Source organism: Bufo gargarizans, chromosome 4, assembly GCF_014858855.1.
Source record: "Bufo gargarizans isolate SCDJY-AF-19 chromosome 4, ASM1485885v1, whole genome shotgun sequence".
NCBI lineage: Eukaryota > Metazoa > Chordata > Amphibia > Anura > Bufonidae > Bufo > Bufo gargarizans.
The window spans coordinates 84642000-84664227 of NC_058083.1; the positions used below are offsets into that span (position 1 = coordinate 84642000).

At 44.8% G+C, this 22228-nt stretch overlaps 1 protein-coding gene across 2 annotated transcripts in view; it reads right to left on the reverse strand.

Annotated features, from left to right (window-relative positions):
• LOC122934297 (ephrin type-A receptor 3-like) overlaps positions 1-22228 on the reverse strand; it is a 259114-nt gene that overhangs the window by 11423 nt on the left and 225463 nt on the right. For both annotated transcript variants that reach the window (XM_044289666.1, XM_044289665.1), the window contains 2 exons: positions 6432-6641; positions 5670-5819 (listed from right to left, as the gene is read on the reverse strand). In XM_044289666.1, the coding sequence (XP_044145601.1) occupies positions 5670-5819; positions 6432-6641 (360 nt within the window). The remainder of the gene's footprint in view (positions 1-5669; positions 5820-6431; positions 6642-22228) is intronic.

Sequence of the window (22228 nt, forward strand, 5' to 3'; positions counted from 1 at the left end):
GACGTTGCTGTGTGGAGCAGGTACAGGCTGTTAGGGACACCAAATGCTAGCTAATAGGGCCACAAAAGTCATTTTAAGGACTAGTATAGGTGTGCTATCAATAGGTGTGATACACGGAGGAGTGCGATATACTTATAATATACTTTTATAATGAGTCAAAAACACATAGATCTATATAGTGATCACCTGGTAGTCAGGGGCCTAGGGGCTAGGGGCTTACTAGGGCCATTTTTATAAAGGGTAAGGTTCCGGACTGGGTTGCTCTTATCAGGGCAGTTGGTCTGTGGTTAGGCTATCAGGACCAGAATAGCACCCCCTGTAGGGCAATATCAGGGACAGTTCTTTGCCCACCTTGTCCTTCAATACCACATCATCATCTAGCCCAGGGATGGATGGTTTTTGCTCTCCCTCCTCGATTCATCGATGTGCGCTGGAACCCCCCGGATTGTGGTAGGACATATGGTTTCTGATTTGGTGCCGCCGAGCACCTGATTTAGTGCCGCCGAGCACTTGTTATTGCCTACCACATCTATGCTTTTTGGTTAACTTTAATAATTTTATATATTTTCATTTTGAGGGATATCTTTTCCATTCACACGTCACAAAATGGGTCCACATCTGTTCCGCAATTTTGCAGAACGGGTGCAGACCCATTCATTTTCAATGGAGCTGGAATGTGCTGTCCATATTTGTGGATCCACATCTGCTTCTGCGGATCAACATCCGCATTTGCGAATCCGCACTTCCGCATCTGTGCTTCTGTTTCCGCAAAAAAATAGAACATGTTCTATTCTTGTCCGCAATTGCAGACAAGGTTAGGCATTTTCTATTATAGTGCCATCGTTGTGCGGTCCACAAATTGCGGAATGCACATTGCCGGTGTCCATGTTTTCGGATCCGCAAAGCACTTACGGACGTGTGAATGGACCCTCATAGTAACATTATTAAAGGTTGCGTTTTATCTTTATGTACTGTGTATTCTAATGGATTGCCTTCTGTGTACAATGTTATAATATACTTTCTATGTATTGTGCGGCAGTTGTGTGCGGTTCTGCTGCGATACTGCAGGTATATAGAGGGACAAGCGTTATTGGAACAAATAGTTTCTACTGGTGTGATATACCAGTTGTCCCCGAAAAGAACTGATTGAAGCGGGGTGTTATATACCAATATACTTTCTTTATAGTGCATTTGCGCATGCGTGTACGCGAAAATTGAATTGCCGATATCTCGCATTGAAAAAAAAATGAATGGAGATCGCAAATTCGAATAATACATCTGCTATGTCACTGTCCATGTTGTGGGACTATTTGTGCACTTTTAGTAATTATTTTTGGGCTGCAAATATGAGCTGAAGGTTTTTCAGGTTTGCCTGCTATTAAAATGAATGGGACCCGCTGTGAACTTGCGATTCGCGAACATTTGATCGTGTTCACACGATCACGTTCGCGAACCATCCCGGCAGAGGAGAGTTATCATGAGAGGAACCTTTAAAGTAATTTTTTCCTCTTTGCACCAAATTTATGAAATGTTCCAAGGTGATAAATTTGAAGCATCTTTGAACCTTACACTTTTGTCTAAAAATGTGACTCCACTTTGGGTATTCCACCCTCCTATTGGAGTAACTTTGCGACTTTTTACAAAAGATGCAGTGAGAAATCTGAGTGAAACTTGACGTTAATATACTCAGACCCAGGCCCTCTTTTGAAAAAGCATAGTAGGCAGGAGGCTGGGCGATCAGGCGGGCACTGGCAGCGTAACTTCCTACGTCACGTGCCTGCTCTGCCCACTTTATGAATGAAGCAGGCGGCGCAGGCACGTGACGTAGTGAGTTACGCTGCCAGTGCCCGCCTAGCCTGCCTCCTGCCTGCTATGCTCTTAAGTATAGGCTGCTGGATCGAACATATCTATAGTTAAACATTGCCTGCAGTTACCGTAGATACGATTAGTACAGTGAGCGGGGCCCGGTGCCATAGAATACAATGACTGCACTGGGCCCGCGCTGTCATTTAAAAACTAGTGTAGATGCCAGCCCCCACCCCCTGTATTGGGGGTCATTCACAGTGGCTGACACTGTTATGGGGGGGGGGATCTGTGGATGTCAAATAGCATAAGATGCTATTTATCTGTCATCCACAGATTCCCCCCCATAGCAGTGTCATGCCATCCACCGATGCCCCCATAACAGTGCCATCCACAGACACCCTCATAACAGCGTCAGCCACAGACCCCCATAACAGTGGCATCTACAGACCCCCATAACAGTGCCATCCACAGACCCCCATAACAGTGCCATCCACAGACCCCCATAAGTGTCATCCACAGATACCCATAACAGTGTCATTCACAGGCTACCATTAGTTCAAAGCCCACCAAAAGCACACCTTTTGGTTCTTATTTTCCTCCTCAAAAACCTAGGTGCGTCTTATGGGCCGGTGCGTCTTATAGGGCAAAAAATACTGTATTTAAAGCTTGTTTTAACAATAACAGATGCAGCAAAGGGTGTTTTTTTAATAACAGAATATGACAGCAGTATATAATGCTTGAATTTCACACTGACAGATGCAGACAAGGCCTGTAAAATTGTGTGTTTTGCCCAAAAAGGGTGTTTTTTAAAACCCAGAAAATTAAAGCTGCATTTCTAACTTAAATTGCACACTGACTAATGAGGCAGAGGCCCCAGATGGAGGGTATTGAAAAAAATGGGTGTTTTTTAAAACCCAGAAAATTATTGAAGTATTTAAAGCTTGTTTTAACAATAACAGATGCAGACAAGGCCGCAAATTAAGTATTTTGCCCAAAATGGGTGTTTTTTGAATAACAGAATATGACAGCAGTAAATAACGCTTGAATTTCACACGTACAGATGCAGCAAGGGCTGTAAAATTTTGTATTTTGTCCAAAAAGGGTGTTTTTTAAAAGGGTGTTTAACAGAATATGACAGCAGTATATACCCAGAAAATAAATTTGAGCTGTATTTCTAGCTTAAATTGCACAAATGCTGCAAAGATACCAGATGTTGGATATTGCCAAAAATGGGTGCTTTTTTTAAACCCAGATTATTATTGCAGTATTTCAAGCTTGGATTTCAATGTCACAAAAGCTCAGATGCAGTGCTGGTGCACTGAGCTTGCATAAAATGGCCGCCGCCGCCCACCTAACTAACAGACGGATTAACTGCACTGCACCCACACAACAAAATCTATGTAGATCGCTGAGTTCAATTGCAGTTCTGATTTTGATAAAGTTGATAAAGTTCTGATAAAGTTTCTTTCCTATTCTCTCCCTCACAGCAGCAGCATCCTATCCCTACACTAAGCACAGCAGAGTGACGTGCGGCGCTACGTGACTCCAGCTTATAAAGAGCCTGGGTCCCATGCTGCACTGGCCAATCACAGTCATGCCATTAGTAGGCCTGGCTGTGATGGCTTCTAAGGGCACAGAGTTAAACGCTTGTTGATTGGCTGTTCTGCAGCCTTTCAAAAAGCGCCAATAAATCGCTGAACACCGAACCCGAACTTTTATAGAAATGTTCGGGTTCGCTCAACCCTATTCGTATGTTATTGCTGAAACCACCCTAAAGGGTGAAGAAGATAATTAGAACTACACAAATACTGCCTATCAGTAATTATCAGACTATGGTTGCCTTTCAGACAATACAATTATGAGCACAGGATGTAAAAGAAAGTGCAAAGCCTCCATGCTCCTTCTAGTGCAGTGGATAAGGGCTGATTCAAACGACCGTGATTGATCCGGAAAACGTGGTGTGTCTGTAGGCTCCTTCTCCCGAACCAACCATGACCCCCAAACTGATTTCATCATAGTGTTTTATGACACAGTCAGTTCCTATCTGATCGCCGGTCTGTTGTACTGTACTCACACAATGATGTTAGTACAGTTTAAAAAAAAAAAGCGATCAGAAAGGAATTGACTGTATCATAAAACATACTAATGCAGTCAGTTCAGGTCAGGGGAGCCGCAGACGGTCTGGGAGGTGCAGTCGACACACGGCCCTTGTTTTACCTTGAGCTGAGGATTTATCTAGCATATTTTTCGCTTTATAAAACGCTAAAGTGGAGGAAAAATATCAGCGCATCTGATAAAGCGAACACTAGTGGGCTCTTTCATTATGGAAGTGCTCACTAGTATGCAGTAGATGCAGGGAGTGGGAGTGCGCTGCTTCCTCCCTGGGGCTGCAATGTCCTGACTGTGTACAGCGCCAGGACGCAGTGTGTGTACTATGACCTGACGTCTGCACACGGTCAGGTGACAGTGCAGTCTGTGCCCAGAGAAGATCAGCGAGTCTGCTGGACCTGCAGAGGAGCGGCCGAGCAGGAGAGATAAGTGAATTTACTTATTTTAAGGTCTGATCTAAGGTCTGATACGGGGGTCTGGCATGGAGGTCTGATATATGGGGGACTGATGTGAGGTCTTGATATAGGGGTCTAATGTGAGGTCCTGGTATAGGGGTCTGATGTGAGGATCTGATATGGAGGTCTAATCTGAGCAACTGATATGGGGGTCGGATCTGAGGATCTGATATGGGGGTCTGATTTGAGGTCTGATGGGGGGCATCTTATCATCAGGTGTATCTTATAAAGCAAATAATACAGTGTCATGATCAATAGAGATGCAATTTGGGACAACCCCTTTAAAAATCTCTACATTTTGAAACATGTCTCATGAAGACATCTATTTGCATATGGCTTGTTACACAAAATGGATATCATTTATAATCAGTTAAGATGAGACATGGGTATGAGATATTCATAGAACTCTAGATCTTGATTTTTTTATAGAAATGTTTATTATATAAGTGATTTAAAGGGGTTTATGAGACGGCTCACTCCCTGTTACCTTGGTCTGGTGCTCTTGTCTGTTTTAAATCACCCTTAGCATTTTAAGCTATATGCGGTTGCACTGTTGATACAGTGAGACAATATTACCTTACCACAGCACTTTATATTATATGATAATACAGCAAGGAAGTATCAATTTCATCATTTTGATGTCTACTACTTTACACTATATGAAGGCGGACTGTTGAGACAGTGAAGAAGCACTAACAATACATGGACTGTACAAGTGAATATTAACAAATATAAACATACCGCAAGTGAAAACTAACCCTTTACTATCATCATTATGGTCTCAGCTTTCTCCATTGGCTCTGGAGCGATGTTTGTGCGTTCACGGTAGAAATGGAAGGTCTGGACTTTGGCCATTTTCCTGCCCCACATCAATTGAGACTGCATAGCTATATTTATGAATTTTGGTTCTGTCGAACATAGTTTAGTTGATGGGATAATTTAGCTAGTCCACAGCGCTATTGTATAAATATCAGTGGACACATCTTTTATGCCTTTGTAATGCTTTTGTAATGGTTTTAATCTTCATTTTTTATAATTACTTTTATACTTTTTATATATTTGTTTAGAAGTACATTAAAAGTATTGTATTTTATCCTGATGTTCCCACGTGATTCCGACTGGATGAGTGCCTGTCTACTTTTTAACAATTCTTCAACACAATATTTATTATATGGCTGTCATATGACATGATGTTACTTTCTATTCTTTTCTCATTATTGCTCCTTTAAATATCTCAGATCTCATATTTAAAACGTACAAACATGATCATTTAGTTGCAATAAATTATAGGTAACTTACATCTTGGTTGGACATTTCCCAATATGGCCTCTCTCCATATGAGATGACCTCCCACATGACAATGCCATAACTCCACACATCACTTGCTGATGTGAACTTTCGGTAGGCAATAGCTTCTGGTGCTGTCCACCGGATCGGAATTTTACCTCCCTTATAACACAAATAAAAGAAATCATTAAGTCCAATAGAAAAAAAGAAACCCAACTTATAATTTAAATAGAAAAGAAAATGTCCTGTACTCCGCAATTATCCATTTAAGTCATTTAAAGCCAATAACACAACCAAAACCTCTCATTATTTACATTGATCAAGTAAACTATGTGCATGCAGATTCAATTGGCAATCCACAGGATGAAGGAGAGCCAAATTTGCATTTGACAATCTATAGTTATGCTACTGATATATAGGGGCTTGACATCTGGTTAATAGAGAAAGTTACAGGAGAAGGAGAAAGAAAATAGGCACAACTACCAGATTGGCAGGCATAGCAGATGCCATAGGGGCTAGTGGCCAAGAGGCCCTACCTCTAATAAGAGGTAAGATTCAGTTAGCTATGGATGATGGTAGAGGTAGTGGAACATTTTGTGCAGATCACTGCAAGACAAAGGAAAGGCAAAAAAACATAATGTGGAGAATAAAATAATCCTAAGCTTTTTAAGTTCTGAACTCTCATACTTGAGAAGATGGTTAGAGTGGAGTAATGCCTAATTGCAGATTTGCTACTGAAAATATTGTCATCTTCTATTGTAATCAAATACATACCCTTGTAGTATAAGCCGCTTCAGGGTCATCCTCAAGGACTCGAGAGAGGCCAAAATCAGAGACTTTGCACACCAAATTGCTATTGACTAAGATATTTCTGGCAGCCAGATCTCTGTGGACGTAATTCATGTCCGATAAGTATTTCATCCCGGAAGCAATGCCTCGTAGCATCCCCACTAGCTGTATCACGGTGAACTGACCATCATGTTTCTACGAGAAAAGCAGAACGTTCTCATCAATGCTGATCCACGGGAGAAATTATTAATGCATGCAATAATACAAACATACAGTCAGGTCCATAAATATTGGGACATGGACACAATTCAAACATGTTTGGCTCTATACACCACCACAATAGATTTGAAATTAAATGAACAAGATGTGCTTTAGGCTACATGCACACGACCGTATGTGCTTTGCGGTCCGCAAATTGCGGATCTGCAAAAAAAACGGGTGACGTTCTGTATGGCATCCGTTTTTGTTTTTGCGGATCCGTTTTTTTGCGGATCCATTGTAATAATGCCTATCCTTGTCCGCAAACTAGAAAAAAATAGGACATGCACTATTTTTTTTGCGGAGCAGCGAAACGGACATACTGATGCGGACAGCACACGGTGTGCTGTCCGCGTTTTTTGCGGATGAATTGAAATGAATGGGTCCGCATCCTATCAGCAAAAAAAACGGATCGGACATGGAAACAAAATACGGTCGTGTGCATGAGGCCTTAACTGCAGACTGTCAGCTTTAATTTTAGGGTATTTACATCTAAATCAGGTGAACGGTGTAGGAAACACAACAGTTTGCATATGTGCCTCCCACTTGTTAAGGAACCAAAAGTAATGGGACAGAATAATAATCATAAATCAAACTTTCACTTTTTAATACTTGGTTGCAAATCCTTTGCAGTAAATTACAGCCTTAAGTCTGGAACACATAGGCATCACCAGACGCTGGGTTTCATCCCTGGTGATGCTCTGCCAGGCCTCTACGGCAACTGTCTACAGTTCCTGCTTGTTCTTGTGGCATTTTCCCTTCAGTTTTGTCTTCAGCAAGTGAAATGCATGCTCAATCGGATTCAGGTCCGGTGATTGACTTGGCCATTTCATAACATTCCACTTCTTTCCCTAAAAAACTCTTTGGTTGCTTTTGCAGTATGCTTTGGGTCATTGTCCATCTGCACTGTGAAGCGCCATCCAATGAGTTCTGAAGCATTTGGCTGAATATGAGCAGATAATATTGCCCGAAACACTTCAGAATTCATCCTGTTGCTTTTGGTGGTATGCTTAGGATCAAGAGCAGTTCCTTTCCTTCTCCATACTCTTCTCTTCCCATCACTCTGGTACAAGTCTTCTTTTGATTGTTGACTTTGACACACATACACCTACCTCCTGGAGAGTGTTCTTGATCTGGCCAACTGTTGTGAAGGGTGTTTTCTTCACCAGGGAAATAATTCTTCGGTCATTCACCACAGTTGTTTTCCGTGGTCTTCCGGGTCTTTTGGTGTTGCTGAGCTCACCGGTGCGTTCCTTCTTTTTAAGAATGTTCCAAACAGTTGTTTTGGCCACGCCTAATGTTTTTGCTATCTCTCTGATGGGTTTGTTTTGTTTTTTCAGCCTAATGATGGCTTGCTTCACTGATAGTGACAGCTCTTTGGATCTCATCTTGAGAGTTGACGGCAACAGATTCCAAATGCAAATAGCACACTTGAAATTAACTCTGGACCTATTATCTGCTCACTGTAATTGGGATAATGAGGGAATAACACACACCTGGCCATGGAACAGCTGAAAAGCCAATTGTCCCATTACTTTTGGTCCCTTAACAAGTGGGAGGCACATATGCAAACTGTTGTAATTCCTACACTATTCACCTGATTTGGATGTAAATACCCTCAAATTAAAGCTGACAGTCTTCAGCTAAAGCACATCTTGTTTGTTTCATTTCAAATCCATTGTGATGGATTATAGAGCCAACAATTTTAGAATTGTGTCAATGTCCCAATATTTATGGACCTGACTGTATCTTCCTGGTTTTATGTGTTACAACTGAGATATGCCACTTAAAAGACTTCATTCACTTCTTATTTACAGTCATCTGTACATTAAGTGTATCCATGGCTTCTTAAAATATAGAGTGCATCCACTGCTGAGCATGAGAGGTACTTCATAGAAATGGACCATATAGACCAGCAAAAATGCACTATGGGTTTCTGCTTTGATCCAAGGATCATTGTATGAAGCAGGAAGCTGAAGCTTTGTATTGAAGCATATTGACATTGAGACAAAGTGCATGAAATGAGGAGATGGACATGGGGAGGAAAATAGAACAAAATGACAATAAAGGTAAATACAGGCGATGCATGCAAGGTAGTGAGATGATCAGAGCCTCTTAAACAGCAATTGAAGAGCCAGTAAGCATTCACCCATTATAGTTTATATTTAGGTGTTTACGAAAAGTTATGTGAAGGGTCCTCCAATAGCTTCTCTAATGTAACGTACATAACTGGAGCAGTACTCTGATTTAAACCCCCATGAAAAGGTTGTAAATGTCATGTTTTAGGGGAAAACAAACAGTACCTACAACTTAAAACAGGACAACTTTCTACCTGGTGGTCAATGCTTCATGTTCAACCTGTAACCTGGAACAACGGGACCATATGGATCCATTCACATGGCATGAACCGTAGGACCATACTTCCTATCTTTTTGTTTGCTAATAATGTGATGCTTGTTGTGAGGAGCAGCTCTATGGTGGTTCTTACCAGCCACCAGGAAGAAAAGATGTAGACGTGAGATAGGGTCTCTTTATTGGCTGCATTTGCCTTGCTTATTATTGAAATTTACAAGTGGTAGTCCAATATTATTATGTAATAATATTGTATAATCGTCACAGGTGTAAAGGTACAACAGTTAGGACTACCACTGATGTCGTCTGTCTGATGTCCACTATTTCATCATTTAAAAATGGTCTAGATTCTCAATTTATGTACTATGGCTAGATCCTCAATTACTGTTGTATAGTGTTGGTCAAGAACCAAAGTGCTCGTTTGCTCAAGTAGAACACCTCGGGATGCTCGGGTCCTCTACCGAGCACCAGAGCTCAATGGAAGTCAATGGGAGAACTCGAGCATTAAACCAGGCACCCCCTGCTCTGAAGAGGGGAGGGTGTCTGGTTCACTTGAAAAGGTCAGAAATTGATGGAAACACCACTGAAATGGTTCGGGAACAGCATGGGGAGGATGTCTGGATGCATCTTGGACTCTCAGGTCGCTGCTGGGAACAATGTTGTCCGAATTGTACGCCAATTTTACAGACTGACAATATTACTCACAAAACCAAAGATAAAATCGATTTTAGAATAAAAATTGTTAGGAAACATTCTTTCCTGTATATTTACTTGTATATAAAGTTCAAGTGCTGCCAAAAATTACAAGGAAGAGGCACTCCAATACAACCTGTATATTACATACAGGACGGCATCATTCACATTGTGGTGCAATTGTTTAGGTAGTTGGACTTCTACTCTCATAAAGCCTATGCACTAAGGGAAAGGGCTGCCAAAAAATACAAGGAACCAGCACTCCAATACACCCTTTAATACACACCCTTGAAAAATTATGATTAATGGCCTGCTGGGGGCCCTCAAAAACTATTGGAGCAAGGGCCTGCTGATCTGACTATCTAAAACATTAGGGGCGAAGGCCTGCTGCTGAGCTGACCCTCTAAAACATTAGGGGCGAGTATCTGCTGCTGATCTGACTATCTAAAACATTAGGGGTGACGGCCTGCTGCTGATGTGAACAACTAAAACATGAGGGGTGAGGGTCTGCTGCTGAGCTGACCCTCTAAAACATTAAGGGCGAGTGGCTGCTGCTGAGCTGACCCTCTAAAACATTAGGGGCAAGGGCCTGCTGCTGAGCTGACCCTCTACAACATTAGGGGCGAGTGCCTGCTGCTGATCTGACCTTCTAAAACATTAGGGGTGAGTACCTGCTGCTGATCTGACCATCTAAAACATTAGGGGTGAGGGCCTGCTGGTGAACCTCTAAAACATTAAGAACAAGGGCCTGCTGGTGACCCTCTAAAACATTATAGGCGAGGGCCTGCTGGTGACCCTCTAAAACATTATGGGTAAGGGTCTGCTAGTGCCCTCAAAAACATTATGGTTGAGGGCATGCTGGTGACCCTCAAAAACATTATCTGTGAGGGCCTGCTGGTGACCCTCTAAAACATTATGGGTGAAGGCCTGCTGCTGAGCTGACCCTCTAAAGCATTAGGAGCGAGAGAAGCCAAATAAGCATATTAAAATGATAGAGGAGGAGGACGAGAAAAGGGAGATTGAACCATATACCCTTTTTACTGGTGGAAGGGGTGCATGGGAATACAGTGTATTCAATACACCATAAAAGCCACATTTATAGTGCCTTTATGTTCAGCCGCTTTCCTCTGGTGGAGTAGAGAAGTCAGGAGCAATCCAGACCTTGTTCATTTTTAACCGGTCATCCAACCGGTCATCCAAGGAACTACTTACTCTGCAGCCAGCGTTGTTAGCTGGAAATTTTTGGAGTAATTTTTCCACTAGGACCTACTATTGCACCATTTTACTCGTCCTCTCCACCACAGGAATGAGAGATGAGAAGTTCTCTTTGTAGCTGGGGTCGAGAAGGGTGAACAACCAGTAATCAGTGTTGGCCTAAATGCGTACAATGCGAGGGTCACGAGAAAGGCAGCCTAACATAAAGTCGGCCATGTGTGCCAGAGTCCCAACAGACACGACTTCGCTGTCCTCATCAGGAGGATGACTCTCAATCTCCTCATCCTCTTCCTCCTCTTATACCCATCCACGCTGAACAGATGGAATAAAACTTCCATGGGTACTACCCTCTGTAGCGGAGGAAACCATCTCCTGATCCTCCTCCTCCTCATCATCATCCAATTCACGCTGAGAAGACGAACTGAGGGTGGTCTGGCTATCACCCTGTGTACTGTCTTCCCCCATTTCCACCTCTTCTACATGCAGTGTGTAGACACAGAAGTGGGATGATTACACTGATAATAGCGTTATCGTCGTTCACCATCTGTGTTGATTCCTCAAAGTTGCGTAAAACCTCACAGAGGTCATACATCAGTGCCCACTCGTCGCTTCTGAAGAGCGGAAGCTGACTGTAAATGCGATGACCACGTTGCAGCTGGTATTCCACTACTGCCCTCTGCTGCTCACAAAGCCTGGCCAACATCTGGAACGTTGAGTTCCAGCTTGTGCTCACTTCGCACAACAGTTGGTGAGCTGGCAATTGCAAGCGCTGCTGCAGTGTTGCCAGGCCGGCTGAAGCTGTTGATGACCTGCGGAAATAGGCACACATGCGGCGCACCTTCACCAGTAGCTCAGGCAAATTGGGGTAGATTTTGAGAAATCGCTGAACCACTAGGTTGAACATGTGGGCTAGGCATGGTATGTGTGTGAGTTTGCCGAGCTCCAAAGCTGCCACCAAATTATGGCCATTATCAGACAGAACCATGCCTGGTTCTAGGTTGAGTGGCCAGAGCCACAGCTCAGTCTGGTCCCTTATCCCCTGCCACAGCTCTGTGGCGGTGTGCTGTTTTTCACCTAAGCAGATCTGTTTAAGCACGGCCTGTTGCCGCTTCCCCACTGCAGTCCTACAGTGCTTCCAGCTACTGACTGATGTCTGACTGGTTCTGAAAGATGATAATTCAGAGGTAACAGTGGAGGAGGAGGCAGAGCAGGAGAGACGGGGGGTTGCAGCCACTAACTTAGGTAGATGGAAGTAGGGCCTGAAATCCTTGGCGTCGGTAGCACCTGTGCCATCCCAGGGTACGACTCGCTCCCGGCCTCCACAACGTTCACCCAGAGTGCCGTCAGGGAAATGTAGCGTCCCTGGCCAAAAGCACTTGTCCATGTGTCAGTCATTAAGTGGACCTTTCCAATAACTGCATTGGTCAGGGCATGGGTGATGTTACAGGACACATGCTGGTGTACGGCTGGGACTGCACACCATGAAAAATATTGGCAGCTGGGGACAGAGTAACATGGGACAGCCACCGCCATCAGGCTGCGGAAAGCCTCAGTGTCCACAAGCCTAAATGGCAACATTTCCAGGGACAGCAATTTGGAAAGGTGTGCATTTAGTGCTATGGTCTGTGGGTGGGTGGGTGGCTGGGTATTTACGCTTTCGCTTAAAGGTCTGGGGTATTGACATCTGAATGCTGCGCTTGGACACAGAAGTGGATATGCTAGCTCATGGTGCTTTTGAAGGTCCAGGTGCATTGTGGGAGGCATCCGAGCCTGCGTCTTGGACAGGGGAAGAGGAGGCAGTGGTGTGACTCGCAGACACTGGTTGTGGACCCTGGCATTCGGCCCACCTATTTGTGCCTGATCATGCTGGTGCTGGTGAGGTTGCTAGTGTTCACACCCCTGCTCATTTTGGTACAGCACAAGTTGCAAATGACAATTCTTTTATTTTCCGCACTTTCCTCAAAAAAGCACCAGACTGCGGAACACCTACCCCATGGCAAGGAAGATTGCCACAAGGGGGTGCTCCAGGGAACAGTTGTGGGCCTGTTTGGTGTGGCCCGCCTACTCCCTTTTGCCACCCCACTGCCTCTTCCAGCCTGTTGCGGTGCTGCGGATCCCTCCCTCTCTGTACTGCTGTCCTCGCTCGGCTTGCCACTTTCCCAGGTTGGGTCAGTGACTTCATCACCTCCTCTTCCACTTCCTCACTTTGGTCATCCTCCTGACTTGTTGACCTAACAACAACCTCAGTTATTGACAACTGTGTCTCATCCTCATCATGAACCTCTTGAGACACTAATTGCGGTTGACTTATTGGCAACTGTGTCTCATCATCATCATCCACCTCGTGAAACACTAATTGCCGTTCCCCATCGTCATCTTCTTCTGACTGTGGATGCTAGAGAGTTTGAAAATCAGGGCACAAGATCTCCTCATGTCCCTCTTCAAGCGGGCTTGGCGAGAGGCCCAAATTAAGGAATGGCGATGAAAACAGCTCCTCTGTTTGCCAAGACTCTCCATGGTGGGTGGAAGGAGTATCAGGGTGAGGATTCTGTTGACCAGACTCTTGGCTACTGAGACTGGACTTTGTGGAAGACAGGGTGGTGCGTAACCGACTGGAAGCATTATCTGCTGCAATCCAACCGACCACCTGTTCGCACTGTTCTGACTTCGAGAGTGGTGTCCTGCGCCGCCCTGCAAACTGGGACATAAAGCTAGGTATCGTGGATGAGAGGGTTTCTTGTGCTCTGGCAGCAGGCACAGTTTCCCCACGCCCAGGGCCACGGCAGCACGGCCACTTTCCCTTTCCTTACTGCTCGTCTTGCTCATATTAAATGGTATATATGCTTGCAAGTATGTCACATGTACAGTAGCGCTGGTTTTGTAAGTGTATGCCAAATAAAGTACACAGAATATCACAGATATTTTTAGGATGCACACACGTTAAACAGGAGGTATAGCACAAGTAATGTCGCTGTCACCAGCGGCTAATAAAAAATTCACTGAATTAATGTCACTGATATTTAGGATGGGCAAACGTTATACAGTACATGTGGCGCAGGTAATGTCGCTGCCACCAGCAGCAAATAAATTAGACTGAATGTCACTGATATATACAGGAGATGTAGCGCAGGTAATGTAACTGTCCGCAGCGGACACCGTCTACAGAAAAAGTTCAATGGATGTCACCGATATTTTTAGGCTGCGGACACGTTACACAGGAGATGTGGTGCAGATAATGTTGCTGTCACCAGCGGTAAGAAAAATTACACTGTATGTCACTGATGTTTCATTAACAGCAAGAAAAATCTATATGCACTTCACTGCTTAATTTTTTCCCGGTGAAAGCATATAGGGGCTTATTTCTGTAACAAAAAGAAAAATCTATACACACTTCAATTCTTAATTTTTTCCTGGTGAAAGCATTTGTTGGCCTATTTCAGTAACAAAAAGAAAAATCGATACACACATTACTGCTTATTTTTTTTCCTGGTGAAAGCTTTTGGGGCATATTTCTGTAACAAAAAGAAAAATCTATACACACTTCACTGCTTAATTTTTTTCCTGGTGAAAGCGTATGGGGGCCTATTTCATTAACAACAAGAAAAATCTATACGCACTTCACTGCTTAATTTATTCCTGGTGAAAGCTTATAGGGGTGTATTTCAATACTACAAGAAAAATATATTCTCAGTTCACTTTTGCAATTATTTTTTGATGAAAGTGTATAGGGGCGTATTTCAGTACAACAAGAAAAATATATTAGTCGCTTTTAGGGGTGTTTTAATTTGCGTTTCATTCATTTAGTTCAGCTTAAAGTATGTCAGGCAAAGAAGTGCCAGGCCATGCACAGAGGAGTGGCAGAGGCCTAACTGTTTCTGGTGCAGCAGAGGTCACAGCAGAGTATGGGGTCGTGGCAGCAGGAGTAGCAGTGAGAGACCTGCGCTCCCGATGTCATCAAGCGGTTGTGTCTTGACCAGCAACCCTGTGGTTCTTGATTGGTTAACTCGGTCATCCACGTCATCCCAAGTGACCTCAGACACCCCCACCCAAGGGTTTGTCAGACACAACCCTTAGTTGGCATGGCCCGGGAGCAGTCCCTATGCAATCACCTGTCCTCAACCTGCCTCTGTCCTTTGCTGTTCCATTACCTACAGAAGTATGGCATGCTGTGGGCTCATCTCCACTATACAGCGAGGACGCGCTACTAGAGGACAGTCAGCAGCTACTGGCCAGCCAAGATCTGGACGAGACATCCGCCACTTCCTCCGCTAGGCTGTCAAGTAGTGATTGAGAGTGGCATAGGAGGTGGTCTTGCGACTGTTGAGGAGGACATCAGTGACGTGCAGACACTACTCGATGATGATGAAGCCGATCACACTTGGGAGCCGGGTGCAGAAGGGGCTTCATCATCATCAGGAGAAGAGGGTGGCAGCTTGCCTGTGAGCTAGCAGCGGAGCCAGCAAGTTGATAGGGTGGCCGGGAGTGAGCAGAGTGGCAACAGTGAGAGGTCGGGAGCCAAACGGGCACGGGGTATAGCACCTGCTTCACAGTAGCCTACCTGCCCGGGAAGTAGTGGTGCAGGGGTTCACGGAGTCAGCGGCAGTAGCAGTTAGTCAGTGCGGACCGTTGGGAAGAAAATCACCTACTCTGCGGTGTGGCAGTTTTTTGTAAAGCCGCCGGAGGAGGTGAACGTGGCCATATGTAGAATCTGTGGGCAGAAAGTGAAGCGTGGCCAGGGTGCCAATGTTGGCACTACAGCCCTGCGTCAACATATGCAGCGTCGCCATTCAGTGGCTTGGAAGAACCGTGGCTCCGATGTGGTGGTCCAGCCTGCCGCAGCAACTGCTGCATCACCTACTGGCACGCACCCGGCAGTCAAGGCTCCACCACTTCAGCCGAAGGGAGCTGTCTATCCCTCCCATCATGTGCCGGTCCTGATGCTCCTGCTCCTCCTACTGTTCGTTAGTGATGAGCGGCAGGGGCTATATTCGAATTGGTGATATTTCACGAATATTTTGTAGAATATTTGTCATATATTCAATAATTCTATAATTCGAGATTATTTTATTGAATGCGAAAAATCAGCAATGTAAAAATCGCGTAATGCAAATTCGTAAGGCGAAATACAAACGTGAGTCACTTTGGTTATATTTTTCAAGAATTTTCATGAGTTTCTCCTGAGACTGGAGAAAATGGTTGGCACGGCAGAAGATTACAATAGCTTTACATGCAGATAGAGTCAAATGCTCCAATATATTAGCGATTTTGCTAATCGGCAGTGATTAGAATATTTTTCCACTACGTTCAACTTCACATTTTAGCAGGTCTGACTACAGATTACTGATTGGTGCACTAAGTATTGTTGTGAACTCAACATTGCTTCCTTCTCATTGGCCCACAAACAAGAAGCAGAAAGGAATCATATGTTCAGATTGAAATAAAATGCAGAATATTCTATATAACGAATATATAGTATTATATTCTAAATATTAGCAAATTCTCAAAGTGACGAAATTCACGATAAAAATTTGCTATTCAAATATTTAACACTACTCCTCATCACGCATTCCGTCAGCAATCGATCACCGAACTGATTGCCAAGAGACAGCAGTATGCGTGCACGCATCCAACGGGGCAGAAGCTGAACGTGCTCCTGTCCAAGTTGCTAGTGCTGCAGTCCCTCCCTTTCCAAGTGGTGGACTCTGCACCTTTCAGAGAACGGATAGTTCATGCCGAGCCGAGGTGGAGAGTCCCAACCGGTAATTTATTTTCCAAAAAGGCAGTACAAGCCCTATCAAGCTGTTCTGCACCTGGTTTGCCTTGGCGAACGGAGTCACACAGGGGAGGAACTGCTCTGTGTGATTCTTCAAGAAATTGAATCCTGGCTTTCTCCGCGACAACTAAAAATCGGAACCATGGTCACCGACAACGGGAAGAACGTGGTGTCGGCACTGCATCAAGAAATGCTGAGCCATGCATCCTGCATGGCACACGTGTTCAATCTGGTTGTCAATCGGTTCCTGAAGTCTTAAATCCATCTGCAAGACATCCTAAAAATGGCCAGGAAACTTTGCATGCACTTCAGCCACTGGTACACCGCAAAGCACACCCTCCTTGAGCTGCAGCAGCAGAACAGCATCCCCCAACATAGGCTGATATGCAACGTTTCCACCCGTTGGAATTCCATTATATGTTGGACCAACTATAAGACTATACAAACACCTTGTTGGACCCTTGCTACCGGTCCAGAATGGGGGCTATTTTTACACCCACTGAGAGGGAGGATAAATTGAACTACTACAGAGACATCCTATGTAGTCAGTTGGCTGCTGGCTATCTACGTCATCGTCCATCCTCTCGCACAGGTCTGACCGGGGGGGGCTCTCTGTGCTCACGTTCCTCTGCCATGACTGCTGGGGAGGGGTGGGGTGGCAGGAGTAGTATCAGCTCCATCAGCAGCTACAGTCGCTGATGAGCTTTCTTCATTGCAAAGTGAAGAAACTACTCACCAGCAGCAGCAGGTAAACCTGGAGCAGGACCTGAACCAGCAGGTGGTGGCATACTTGGACAGCACCATGCCACCCCACATTGAAGATCCGCTGGACTACTGTGCAGCCAAACTGGATTTGTGGCCGTAACTAGCCGGGTTTGCCCTGGAAAAGCTGCCCTGCCTGGCCAGTAGTGTGGCATCAGAGCGGGGGCCATAATTACCCCAAGGAGAACTCGCCTATCCACCCAAAATGTGGAGAGACTGACCTTTGTCAAGATAAATCAGGCATGGATCAGCCAGGATTTCCACCCACCAATTCCAGATGCATCAGACTAGATCATCCATGGTGCCACAACACTTTGACAAAAGAGACTGGTTTCTTCTGGCTACCTACCTCAGCCACTACTCTGATGCTGCCAGCCGCCTAATGCCACACATCTGATAACAAGTGCTCCTTCTTTCAATCACCTTCATCAGCGGGTACTAATATTGCCACCAACTACTTAGTTTTCCCTTACAGTGTCAGGATGCAGTGTTTTACTTAATAAACCAAAACCTCTAATGTCCTATGGACTAAATTACACCTCTTAATCCTACACCTACTTTTTACTAAAACTTAGCTTTTAATTGGTCTAACTAATATATTTTCCTAAAAGGTAAATTCTAAAATTGCCAGCTAGCCGCAGCTTGCGCTTCTAGGTGTAAATTGCAATTCCTGCTATAGTTTCCTAGCTAGGAATGTAACATTGTTACCTTACTGGCTGTGCGCTGCCAGTATAATTTGTGGGTACAATGTGTCATTTACCTGCTGTTGTATTGTCATACTAGTGCTTTGCTGAGGACTAAGCTGAATTAAAACATGATATCGCCACCCACCTTCCTACTCTGTCACCAGGTCACTTTGTGGTCTCCTGATGCAGCTGCTGCTGCCATCTCCACACTATGTCCCCTTTCCACTCTGTGGTATCCTAATGCTGCTGCTGCCATCTCCACACTATGTCACCTTTCCACTCTGTGGTATCCTGATGCTGCTGCTGCCTTATCCACACTATGTCACCTTGCCACTGTGTGGTATCCTGATGCTGCTGCCGCCACCTCCACACTATGTCACCTTGCCACTCTGTTGTATCCTGATGCTGCTGCTACCGTATTCACACTATGTCACATTGCCACTGTCTTGTATCCTGATGCTGCTGCTGTCGTATCCACACTATGTCACCTTGCCACTGTCTGGTATCCTGATGCTGCTCCTGCTGCCTTATCCTCACTATATCACCTTGCCACTCTGTGGCCTCCTCCTGATGCTGCTGCTGCCGCCACCTCCACACTCTGTTATTGTGCCACTCTGTGGCCTACTCCTGATGCTGCTGCCGCCACCTCCAGACTCTGTCATTGTGCCACTTTGTGGCTTCCTCCTAATACTGCTGCCACATCCAGACTCTGTCATTGTGCCACTCTGTGGCTTCTTTCTGATGCTGCTGCTGCCACTTCCAGACTTTCTCATTGTGCCACTCTGTAGCCTACTCATGCTGCTGCCACCTCTAGACTCTGTCATTGTGCCACTCTGTGGCTTCCTCATGCTGCTGCCACCTCTAGACTCAGTCATTGTGCCACTCTGTAGTTTCCTCCTGATGCTGCTGCCTCCTTCAGACTCTGTCATTGTGCCACTCTGTTGCCTCCTCCTGATGCTGCTGTTGCCAACACTTCCAGACTCTGTCATTGTGCCACTCTGTGGCCTTCTCATGCTGCTGCCACCTCCAGACTCTGTCATTGTGCCACTCTGTGGCTTCCTCATGCTGCTGCCACCTCCAGACTCGGTCAGTGTGCCACTCTGTGGCTTCCTCCTGATGTTGCTGCTGCCACCTCCAGACTCCATCATTGTGCCACTCTGTAGCCTCCTCCTGATGTTGCTGCTGCCGACACCTCCAGACTCGGTCATTGTGCCACTCTGTGGCTTCCTACTGATGCTGCTGCTGCCGCCACCTCCATACTATGTTGTTGTGCCACTCGGTGGCCTTATCCTGATTCTGCTGCTGCTGCCACCTCCACACTGTCATTGTGCCACTCTGTGGCCTACTCCTGATTCTGCTGCTGCTGCCACCTCCACACTCTGTCATTGTGCCACTCTGTGGCCTACTCCTGATTCTGCTGCTGCTGCCGCCACCTCCACACTCTGTCATTGTGCCACTCTGTAGCTTCCCCCTAATGCTGCTGCTGCCACATCCAGACTCTGTCATTGTGCCACTCTGTGGCTTTCTCATGCTGCTGCAACCTCCAGACTCAGTCATTGTGCTACTCTGTGGCTTGCTTATGCTGCTGCCACCTCCAGTATCTGTCATTGTGCCACTTTGTGGCCTACTCATGCTGCCGCTACCTCCAGACTCTGTCATTTTGCCACTGCCACTCTGTGGCTTCCTCATGCTGCTGCCACCTCCATACTCGGTCATTGTGGCACTGTGTGGCCTACTCATGCTGCTGCCACCTCCAGACCCTGTCATTGGGCCACTCTGTGGTCTCCTCATGCTGCTTCCACCTCACCACTATGTCATAGGTCCACACTGTGAACTTCTCGTGCTGTTCCCACCCTCCCCACTTCATGACTGGTCCACTATTTTTGCTTTCGGCCTGGCTGACATCATCATTTATTTGACACTTCTTCTGATCCGTCAGAAGGAAGGAAAAATGAGATGCACAACGGATCCTGTCTGTGTAGCAGCTTTAAGGCCTTTATGGTCCCATCAGAATTGGCTTATGAATTGGTCGCCAAAAGCAGGAGTGGGTAGAAAACACAGAAGACATGCAAATATTCGGTTTACGTGTCATCTCTGTTTTAGCAATGCTGATGGATTACTGACCAAATGCTGACTGAGTGAAGGCGGATGCTCCACAGACAGGATCTGTTTTTTGTGGGTTATTCTTCTGACGGTTTAGAGGAAGGGCAAATTAATCAGTGATGTCAACACAAACTTACTGCTGACACCCTCTCCACTCTGTCAGGGGGGGCTCTACTTGTATAAGCGTTTAATAGAAGAGGTTCTGTAGACATCTATGTGGAATCAGCTGACGAGGGTGTAAAAGGAGTGCGCTTCTTCTTGACGCTAACAGCTACCTGTAAGACTGAGTTCATACTTGAGTTATTTGGTCAGTTTTAGCCCCGTGACTTCCCAAATAAGTGAAGTGTGCAGTGATTCTAAGAGCGACGCCTGTCATCTGCATGTCATACGGACTCACAGTATTGTTTCACTACCACAGCAGACTCCCTATGCGTGTTACTGCAAAGCACAGTGTTCTCCACCTCTATAAAAGCTTTCTGCAGCCTGGGAATAGCCGTTTTTTTACGTAATTTATTCGGTTCGAACTGAATTTTTCAGAAAAATTTGGCAAACCGGCCTAATCAAATAAAAAATTCACTCATCTCTAATGGGGATCTTAAATACAACCTACAGACAAGAGCCAGAAGAAAAAAAAAAACACAATGCATTCTGAAAATCTTCACACCCCGTCACTTTTTCACATTTTGTTATATTGTGGCCTTGATGCTAAAATAAAAAAAACAAAAATAAACAAGGGGGAGATTTATCAAACTGGTGTAAAGTAAAACTGGCTTAGTTGTCCACAGCAACTAATCAGATTCCACATTTCATTTTCCAAAGGAACTGTCAAAAATGAATGGAATCTGGTTGCTATGAGCAACTTAGCCAGTTCTACTTTACATCAGTTTTATAAATCTCCCCTCAATTTTCCCCCATCAATCTGCACTCAAGGCCACAACATAACAAATTGTAAAGAAAAAAAAGTGAAAGGGTCTAAAGACTTTCCGAAAGCAATATATATAACATGTATATATGTATACGGAAAGCAAAAAACGTCCCGTAAACGGGAAAAAAAACGGTCCTGTGAAAGAGACCTAAGAGTCATGATTAAGGCAAACTGAGTATATGTGTGTGTATATATATATATATATATATATATATAGATACATATACATATATAGTGATGGACGAACATCGGAACATCGGCCGGGACGGTTCTCAAATGCGATCAAATGTTTGCAAACCGAAAGTTCGCGGCTGGCCCAATTCACTTTAATGGCAGGCGAACCTTAAAAACTTTAATCTCATATTTGCAGCCACCAAATACTCAGTAGAAGTGCACAAATAGTCCCACAGCATGGACAGTGACATACTAGAGGGGGATCAATGACAAATATTCCAACAAAAAATATGTATCTTAATCAGGGGACATTTTTATGCGTCTTAAAGGGAAATCCTCTGAAATGTGCCCTGTTGGAGCCTAGAAAAAATGTATTTTAGGCCACAGGAGTACGGGCCTTAAAAATTAGGCATTCACCTGACATAAAAGAAATTATGATTATGTGACTCGAGGTACATTATGCGGTCACTGAATAACAATTTTACTGTAGCCTACTTTTTTTTCCACTTTTTTGGGGGGCAACTGATATATCACACCAGTAGAAATAATTGGTTCCAATAGCGTTTGTCACTCTGTGTAGCTGCGGTAACGCAGCAAAACCGCAGACAAATGCTGCACTACCTAAATGCACTATATAGTAAGTATATTATTGGTATATCACACCCCTGTCTAGATCACTTTTTTGGGGGGGCAACTGGTATATAACACCAGTTGAAATTATTTGTTCCAAGAGCGTTTGCCCCTCTGTATAGCTGCAGTATCGCAGAAGAAGCACACACAACTGCTGCACAATACAAATGCACTATAATATACTTTCTATGTTAGAAAGTATATTATAAGA